Raw genomic sequence first — 10,130 nt, forward strand, 5'->3', positions numbered from 1 at the left:
ACATGTTACTTTTCCATGCAGCCTCATCAAGCTGACACTGGTTGGCAATGCTCATAAACAAAATATTTTTGCTGTTCCAAGTGACAAAGAGGTCATTAGATGATATATCCCAGAATATTAGGGTAAAGTAGTTCAGTAACGTACACAACTACAAGAAGCAGTAGCAAGTGCTTAAATGAGCAAGTTGAAACTTCAGCCTGGTGCTACTTTGGGGAAAAAGAGACTGTAAGAACTTGATTCAAAAAGCTCTCCACAAAATATGAAACAATGTTTTTTCATGGCATGTCAATATCGAGAAGGAAGTATATAAGAAATCCCAAGCTGACCAAGTAATTTCTCTGCTTTGTTGACACTATCAGCCCAAATACTAAGCCTAAAAATAGAAATGTATTATTTACATATACACTTCTTCCTATTTAGACTTTTCCTTGTGCAATCATTACTTACTCAGAGGGAAAGTCAGCAATCTACATCACATGAGTTGTTGCTCATGTTCATACAGGTACCTGCGATTTTTAACTTAAGACACAGGTTAACAAGGTTGACCTATAGAAAGGTTTTTCTTTTTTTTACATGAAAGGATCTCTGCAATAAATGAGAACTCCCCTATTGCAGGATCTGATCTGACTTTCATTTGAAGTGAAAAGGCCCCTATTCACACACACAGTTCAAAGACATCTGAAAGTCATCTTAAAATGGCTTATTTCAAAACAGAGGATCTTATCCTATGAGTGAATGCATCCAAGATGTTTCAGAACTGTAAGCACATTCTATACTGCTCACTCAGCTATTGCCATCTTCAGGGGAAGTTTCAACCGAGCCACTACCTGTGAACCTTCCCATTAAAACAGAAACATGGCATCTATAAACCTGTATGTCCCTTGTTTTCTTTCTTCTGGGGTTTTAGGAACAAATTTCCATTTGCTCCTAACTCTTGGGATTTTTTTCCCCAAGTGGCTATAAGTTAGATTTATGAAGACAAAAAGACTTCTTACAACTGTGTATTTTGAAAAGATTTATGGCAGGGCTACAGTATCAGCATGGAGGGTCCACAAGGCAGGAATGCAGTAAGGGTAACAGGAGAGTGTCATGTAGACAATAAATAGTACAATTCTTTCCACATTCATAAATCCTAAGTGCCTACGGTTTTGTACAGCTGGTTATAAATTATATAACTGAGTTCTACAGACAAAACCAAAAAAACAAACCAAACCAAACCCAACCAAACCCAGAAAGAAAGAAAGAAAGAAAGAAAGAAAGAAAGAAAGAAAGAAAGAAAGAAAGAAAGAAAGAAAGAAAGAAAGAAAAAGAAAGCAAGCCCCAAAATAAACCCACAATAACAACACAAGCTGAAAGTGAGAAATCATGTCCTTTAGAACATACACATTTCACAGTAAGGAGACTATGTTTCAAATTACTTCACTCGTTATTATTTCCTATTTTAAGTATTTTGATTGGTAAAGCCATAAACCAGAACTCTTTGGAGAATAAACCAGCAAAACCTTAATCGGTCTTTAGAAAAACAGTGAAAAGTTCTCACACTGATTTACAAACACATATGCTAAGGAGTCAATAATCCCAAACTGTTAGTTTACAAACTGTTCAATATGTTCAGTAGCAAAAGGGTGCATTTTACCAATTATTCTAATTTGCTTGGAGCTTCATAACTGATGTTAAGGTACCTATGGCACTTCATTATTTTTCTGCACCAGAGGTATGGTGAAAAAAAAATGAGTTTCAAATGAAGTATATTTAATCAGAACACATTTAATACTATTTTTCTGCATATAACCCAATCTATAATACAAATACCTATTTGTATGTCATGCATGTATGCACACAATTAAAATCCTCATTAGTAATGTTCAGCACTTCTAGTAGTTAGTTGAGTGGTTGTTTACAATCTTTTGGGCGAAAGAATAAGGCTCAAAACTTACTTGCTTTCACTCACTGTGTTGTTAAGCTTATCCCACGCTAAACAAAGCAAAACCAAAGACTATCAGGGACTTCAAGAGTTCCTAAAGCTTAGTAAAAAAGATAATTGAATACTCAGAAGAAAAGCCCAGAATAGGCTAGCTTGTGGGAAGTGGCTAATTATTTCTTGCTACTTCCTTCTTGCTATTTCTTGCGGCAACAGAGTGCCTTTTTCTTTAAATAGTCCACTTGGGTTGGTCAGAAGGCAAATTAATAGAGAGCTGGTGCAAGCCCTTTTGGCTTTGCTTGAACTAAATTAGCTTACACAGTTGAGGGTGCAGGCCCTTCTCTTTGAGCAGAGGTGACACCAGGCAGCGGCTGTGCCGCCATCTACTGTAGGTTTTGCACAGCACTGCTTGGTCCAAAGCCCGCAGGAATTCCTCCAGCAATCCTTCCCACTCATCTCCAGGCTCAGTGACACAGACTGCAATTCCTGAACATGTACCTAAGTAAAAGCCTGATCCTTTGCTCAGGCAGAACTCCCTCCATAGACGGCAGGTCAGCTGCTGCTAGAGAAGTATTGTGTATTTTGTTATTGTTCTTCAAATAGAACTGTCTGCAGGTCTGTCCTGCAAATCTGAAGTCTGTGTGCCCTTACAGTACTGTGAATAGCAACCTTACAAGTCAACTGAAAATTGTATAGCACTGAGACATACATTCAAGTTTTCTTGAACCAGCTTATCATAAATCATGTAGCTTTCATGCATGCCAACCATTAATCCCAGAGAGTTTCACTGTCTTAATCAAGAGAAAGTCAAAATCTGACCACATGCAGTTCCCTCTCAATTTTAATATGTCTTCAGCTTCTCTTGGTGATCCCAAAGCTCAAGCTATAGTGAAAGCTTTTGTAATTGCTCTCTGGAGGACTTTTGGATTTGTCTGTCTCTCCTCTAGTGTGTAAACCTCCAGAAAACACTACAGCTTGTGTGTTATTTGTGCTTGTGAAGGGTTCTGTCAGGAACAGGGGCAAGGGACTTCACAGCTGTGCTGCTGCAGGACAAGGCAGTAGTTGTATTTTGAGGACAAATTTCCAGATGTAAGGAACAATAAAATAAAGTGTCCTACATCCATCTAGTGACAGACGCCTCCAGCCATGCCAAGTGCTGCAAGTTCCACCAGTCTTCTGACAGCACAGCCAGGAACCACCTGGTACTCCACAGGTAGAGGAAGGATGATGGAATAGTTCCAAGCAACCAAGTTGGAATACAGCTGCCAGAGTAAGCTTTAATTTAGTGCAGTCTACACAGTATTTACAGAGTGAATCCATGAATGCTGCTTGACCTGTTTAAAGGCTGGAGACAAAATTCTGTTTTCTGAATGTTTATTCTGACTTTCTCCAACTGTTCTTCTTACTTGATAATCCTTAATTGGCAGTGAGCCATGAAAGCTGTTGTCAAATTACGCAGCACATCACGATCTTACAGACCTACTGATAAGGCTTTACTGCAGCATAAATGGATTTTAAACGTTAGCGTATGAGAAAATTAGCCACCAAATTAGAATATTTCATTCTTGTGTGTCAATAGTCACTCTTATTGGTTTAGGAAAACATGGTTTCAGAGGGAGAAACTAATTTTAGAGATTAAATAGTAACGGTTATAGTAATTGTAGCCTGTAATGTTAAACAGGCTACAATTTAGTGGCCTCTCTGGCTAACTCAATGCATGGCAGAAATCTATTCACATGTAATTACTTCTTTCAGACCATATGAAAGATACCATATCTTTGTATGGAATCAGTCCAACTGGGGATTTTAGCAGTATTATGACAGCACTGCTACATACGATGCTGTGAAAGAAGCAGATTTAGTGAATTCACTTGCAACATTTTGTTACACAGCCTTGAATAAAGGCATAATAAATACATTTTAAGTGATCTCAGACTACGTTTTTACTGAATACACAATTTCACACTGCATATTATAATGACTATTAATCAACAACATAGATCTCTGACTTCTGCCAACTGGGTGGTAATAGTTTTGAACTGAAGGATGTACACTAGGTCTGCTTTTGTGATGTAAGTATGGTAGGGAAGCTACAAGTTTTAAGATGTCTGCAGTCCCTTCTTCACTGCATATAATCAGTGATAGGATGCAATTATATATAATAAAGGCATTGTTTTGCTTTTATATGAAACAAATTACATTCTCCTCTCTTTCAGCAAATACTCTGCAGATGTGACAGTAACCATGACACCACTGAGAAGGCCAATTCCCTTTCTGATGCACTGACTGGAAAACCAGGACACACCACGCACATCCCTTCCCATAGTTGTGAGGGGTTGTTCTTGCATGAAGCTTGAAAAGGTAGGAAGATGTATACGTGCATTTCAGTGTATTGTATCACTTCTTGGCAGGATTTTGAGAAGTTCAAGCATGTGGATTAGTTTACTCACTGAGCAATTCTGCTGGGTAAGTGGGACTGCTCAGATGTGTAGTTACTTCTCTGAGTACACTACTGTCAGACTGGGCACCTTACAGACCTTTTTGGCAGCAATATGCTATACAGAATGGTTTGATGTCCTCAGAAATGCATGCAAGGCTTTCAGAATACCATTTTAGGGATGCTGTTCCCCTCCAAATCCAAAGGTAATCTAAGAAACACCATTCTAGGACCTCATTCCACATGAATTCATCAAAGTTAAGCCTCCCTCATGGCTCTGTTTTTTAAGAGTTTGCCTTTCTACAAAATACAGAAAGGGAGGTGGCAAGATTCAGCTGCTTTGACATCTAAAGCATTTACAAACATTAGAGTGCATGATAAAGCATGAAGTTGCAAGGTGGAGCAAGTGAAGCAGTGACACATGATACTCCAGCCCTTTTCTCACTGTTTGTAAGGTGGTATTATGGGTATTTACTAGAAATACAGCTGAATTAACAGCAGTGTCTAACATACAGCCTGGCAACCTGCTGAAGTACTCCGTATTTTACACATTATCTAACAAGGGATCTACTTAATTCACTTTCTGTTGTTTTAATTTAACAGCAGATTGATTCTTGGGTTTATCTGGATTTATGTAAAACAACACAAGATCCACTTCACCAGTGAAGAAAGTCTTAGAGTTTCCTCGGGTTGCATAACAGTGCTTATTTTCTCAGCGTGTTCCTATAGTGGGGCATAGTCACTTCAGATTTGCAAGAGAAAGCAATAATTGTAATTTTGTACAATTCAATTTGAGATAGCACAGGCGGGAAAACCAAGTAAAGGGTACATTTCTAACACTAACGAACAAAAATACGTTACCAGAAGCACGCTATTACTAAGCATCTAATTAGTTCTAGAGAAAAGCTCGAAACTTCAGCTATGGAGAGTGCCATATGACTTTTGCTCTGAAATAATTTATTTTAAAAAAAAGAGAGAGAGAGACAAAAAAAAGCGAGGAAAAAAAAAAAAAAAAAAGAAAAGGACAATGAAACGCGTGTGAGGTCTGTGGGAAGGCAGCCCCAGATGTTTACAATGGAGCGAGTAGCGGTATAGCAGCGCTGCAGCCCGGGACCGGCGGGGCGCAGCCCGGCACCGCCTCCGCCGCACCGCGGGCGGCAGCGCGGCCGCGCACCGGCTCCCGGCGCCGCCGGGCACCCCCGCTGCGGGGAGCGCACCCGGGCAAGACCTCGGCCCGCGGGAATGAACACCCCTGCTCCGGGAGTGGGGAGGAAGGAGGGAGCGCGGAGCGGGCGGCTCGGGGAGAGGAGCGTGCGGGCAAATCGATTAATTGTTCCAATGCAGCGCTCTCGTCAAGGCACTCTAATGACAGGGGATAATGATTTTCAGATTCAGGAGACAATGTCCCCCACACACTCCCCGCCACTTCCTTGCAAATCTTTCTAATTTGCTCTTCTGCCGGGCGAAGAAACAAACGGGGCTCAGCCGAGGCCATTTGCAAAACAAATGTAACCGGAGAGATCCGCAGATACGGGCTGGCGGAGTGCGGCGTCCCTGAGGAGCCGAGCCGAACGCCCCCAACCCTGCCCTGCGCCCCCTCCCCTCCGCGGCGCCACCTCTGCCTTCCCTCCCCGGCCGGGGGCTCGGGCGTCCGGGCCCGGGGGCGCAGCGGCCCCCGCCCGGCAGCGGAGCCGTACTTACTGAACGGGCAGTTCTCCTTCTTGGTGCCGCTGACCTTGCCGTTCTTCTCGATCTTGAGAAAGTACTTGTTGTAAGAATAGAGCTTCCTCTTGCGCACGTCTCCTTGGAGGTGATTGTAGCTCCGCACGTGTCTCCCCGCACTGGAAGGAGAGGAGAAGGACGAGGGGAAGGAGGAGGAGGATGAAGAAGAGGAGTTGGTGGCCTCCGGGGACAGCATGTCCTGGCCGAGGTCATGGCAGGTGACAGGCACGGAAGACACCAAGAAGAGCAGCAGCAAGCAGCAACAAGGCAGGTGGGAAAAGGCTGAGGCACCATTTGTCAGTATCCATTTGCACATTGTACTGAAACTCTGGGCGCTGGAAAATGTCTTATCAAATGAAACATACTGGAAGGGTAAAACCTGGTAAAAGGCAAGTGGAGAGACGGTGGTTGCTGCTTCTGGTTAGATTCCTCTGAGCTCTGATCTGGCCTGAAGTAAGTGCACCAACATCCATAACTCGGGACAAATCGCCTCAGAAGTTGCTGCCTTTTAATCCTTCGAGTCCTCCCTCAGAAAAAAAGAGCTGTTGGTTGTTGGTTTTGTTTTTTGGTTTTGGTTGTTGGTTTTTGGTTGGTTTTTTTTTTTTTTTTTTTTTTTGGGTGGGGGGGTTGATGTAGTTAATCCTCTTTCCTTTTCCCCTTCCCCACCCCCCCACATGCACACACACTCCCCAACCTGGTTTGAGACTTTCCAGTAGCTATTTTGTTCTCTTCCTCACTCCTTTCTTCACCATCTTAGATGCAGAAAGGTCTGAAAAATAGATGACAGCAAAATCAATGACAACAGCAAAAACAAAGTCTAAGATAAATAATAACCAGAGGAGAGGGGTGCTGGAATGGATTTTTCACACATACACCTTTACACACACGCGCACTCACACTTCGTGGCTTTGCACCTTCTTCTGATCCCCACCCTCTTGCCTTTTTGCAAATCCCAAACCAGTTGCACAACCCGTCCTTTTCTCACTGACAACCTCAGAGGAGGAAGTTTCTTTGTTTTGCTTTGAATTCTCCAGGACAGTATTAAAAAAAAACAAACAAACAAAAAAACAAAACAAGCAAACAAACAAAAACCAGAAAATCACCCCCCCCAAAAAAAACACACAAAAAACCCAAAACAAAACAAAAACCCCCCACAACAACAACAACGAGAGAAAGAGAGGGAGAAATCCCAACTTTTCCCCCCGCCTTTCCTTGCCTTTCCCTCCCCCTTTGGTTGTAAACAGGTTGGAAGCTGTAGCCTAAATGTCAGCGATTACAAGTCAGAGGTGGGATGTGCCTCTGGTGGTCAGCCCTTATTTGCAGGGGGTCAGGCAGTGGTGGGACATCTGAAACCTTTTTGCAGCTGGAGCAAGCGGTGCCTGCTGCGGAGGCAGCCCCGGGAGCTGCCCTCGCTTCCTCCCGGGCTGCGGCAGCCGCGGCAGCTGCCGCCTTCGGCTCGCTGCTAATTGCTCCTAAAGCGTCCTTCTCCTCGGAGCGCCGGCCACCAGCATGGCTTAGAGACTCATGCTTTACTGATTTCCCTGTCTTCCAAGCTGAACCAATCCTCTCCAGGGAGGCTTCCCTCCCCCTTCACTCTTCCCCCACTCTCCCTCCCGCCCCCACCCCCCCCCCCCGCCCCACAAAAAAACCCCTCATCCAACCAACCTCGTCCCCTAAAAGTCCCCCCAAACTAACAAAAACCAACCCCCAAACCCCAACTTGTTTTCTAGTGGAGAGTTTTATTTTATTTTTTTTGGCAGTGAAGTGATTGAGAAAGCCACCTGGAGCTTGTTGCCTGCAAGATCTCCCCCTCCCCCCCGCTGGAGGAGGGGTTGGGTGGAGAGGTTGGAAAGGAGTATATGCTACAGGCAGACCCTGGAAAAGCAGATTATATGCTGGTCAGAGAGAGTAAAAAGGGAAGAGACATAATTAGCTCCTTTTCCTTCTTCTCTGCCAGCTTCCATGGAGGTCTTTCTCCCTCCTTCAATGAATCACTGATTTCTCGCTTCCGTTGCTGAAATAAAAAGTTCACACTTTAGCCTGCTCTTCCTTTTAAGCCTCTCAAGATTTATTGTGTCTCTTTCCCCACCCTCACTCTGCTTGTCTCTAAAGAAATCAGGGCCCTAAATGACCATATTCTAATTGCTAACATGAGTCGTTTACTGAATCACGCGTCTGACTTCAAAGCAAAAGGGATTTTATTGGCATTGCAAAGGTTTCCCCATAAAATCTGTCTGAATACTTTGCTGTCGTTTTAATTTTTTTAAACTAATGCAGTTTCCCTTGCCAGAAAGAAACAATTTTTCCATTTGCAAGGCTATTTTAAGAGATTTTTCAAGCTATTATTTTCCTGGAGGGGCATATGTTGTTGTTTTTTCCTATGATTCCATGTCTTCTAGTGGATTTATCATTTCACATACTGAATGACAGATTCATATTTCTAGCCCGTCTCTGAACTGTTAACTTTCCCAGTAATTAACAAGCGTCTTCCATATGATGTATTATCTTTTAATATCAGAATAAAGCATCAGGAACTGACAGGGCATGGGCAGCATGCAAGCTATTGTATTTCAGTCAGTATTTAGCGTTGTTAAATACCTGCTGTGGAACACAAGTGGATGGAACATTTGCTAAGAGAACAGAATATCAGGGAAATAGGTATAGAAACACAGTGAGTAGCTCAATCAGTAAACCAAAAACTTCTTTTAAATAAAGGCAGTTAAATAATGCAGATCAGTGGAATGCAATGGAAAACCTCCTATGTGATTCCATTTGGCATTTGGAGTAAATCTTAGTTTAAACAACAGAAAATGCAGGAAGAACAAACAGTTCTAAAATTAGACAGATTCATTAGATTAGGATGTTAAATATATTGTTAACTTCACAACAGAAATTAGAAATTATTTTCTCCAATTATGATGTTTATTCTGGAGAGAGTTTGTTCTTAAATTTATGTGTTCAGCTGCTGGGGGTGACATTTAAACAGCCTTAAAAATGAAACCATTTAATGTTAGAATCAATATGTTTTACGATGTTGTTTATGGTACTTCAGAGTATTTCTTCTGCGTGTATTTGCACTGAGTGCAAAGCATTTCAGAAATCTCTCATTTTGCAAATCTGATTTAGGCTTTCCTTTTGCCAAAGGCTTTTCCTTTTGGTAATTAATTTTAAAAAATAAAGAAACAAAACCAAAATGTAAAGCAACCCCCTCCTTTCTGTGGCTGCCTGACAGCTTACATGTGTGTCTACAAAGCTTATGTCAGTGTTAGGAGTGCTGCCTGGGTCATGAAGGATTTAACACATTATTTCTAAAATCAAAGTTATTTTGAATCCAACAGCTTGAATTATGAACAATTTCTATAATATCTTAAAATTTTAGATTTGAAGACATCTTTCTTTTTTTGGTTTGTTTTGGTTTGCTTTTTTTGGGTTTGTTTGTTTGGATTTTTTTGTTTTTTGGGTTTTTTTTTCCTGTCAAATGCTGGAAAATGAAGTGAATTGGCATTTTATGATCTCTGGCTGGAGTTAGAAATAATTTGGGTGTTAAACAGCTATAATTAACCCTAAAAATAGGTAATGTCTTGAATTTACTCAAGAAGAGTTATGCTTAAACATATTTCTATCTCATGACTATCTATATATTCGTTGTAAGATTTTGTGCTTAAGAATAGAAAATTTAACATGCAGAATTTCACATGAGATCTACTTCTGGCAGATGCAATATTCAGGACAGTACTTTAAACTACTGCAACGCACAGAGTCCTTTTCTATCCTGTGTGATGACAAGGAGGGCATTTACAAAACAGAGTCCAAATGAAAAGCTGACATAGCTTTTTAGATTATATCTCATTCTTTTTTCTACTTTCTGTATAGCCTTTCTTTTATAGCACAGTTGAATCCCTAAATACCCCACTACTTTGTATTGTCAGGTCACCTCTTAGGTTAGCCTGAGAAAGCCTGAGAAAAGTTCCACAGGAAAGATGCACTATTTAACGGAATTCAATCTGTCCCAATAGATTTGAATCACTAACATAAATGTATGAATGTAGA

The 10,130-nt window shown here is 41.6% G+C and overlaps 1 protein-coding gene across 7 annotated transcripts in view; it reads right to left on the reverse strand.

Moving 5' to 3' along the window:
• FGF10 (fibroblast growth factor 10) overlaps positions 1–7,881 on the reverse strand; it is a 61,016-nt gene extending 53,135 nt beyond the window's left edge. The window contains exons 1-2 of one of the 7 annotated variants that reach the window (XM_066181126.1): positions 7,862–7,881; positions 6,060–6,849 (exon numbers count right to left, since the gene is read on the reverse strand). In XM_066181126.1, the coding sequence (XP_066037223.1) occupies positions 6,060–6,396 (337 nt within the window). In that variant the 5' untranslated portion in view covers positions 6,397–6,849; positions 7,862–7,881. Of the gene's footprint in view, positions 1–6,059; positions 6,850–6,953; positions 7,220–7,296; positions 7,398–7,433; positions 7,625–7,861 lie in introns of those variants that run through there. The other 6 variants (XM_066181123.1, XM_066181122.1, XM_066181124.1 and 3 more) reach the window with 6 other exon arrangements.
• Positions 7,882–10,130: the final 2,249 nt, after the last annotated feature.

This window comes from Chamaea fasciata, unplaced genomic scaffold, assembly GCF_029207755.1.
Source record: "Chamaea fasciata isolate MVZ Bird 193981 ecotype frontalis unplaced genomic scaffold, bChaFas1.0.hap1 SCAF_4, whole genome shotgun sequence".
NCBI lineage: Eukaryota > Metazoa > Chordata > Aves > Passeriformes > Sylviidae > Chamaea > Chamaea fasciata.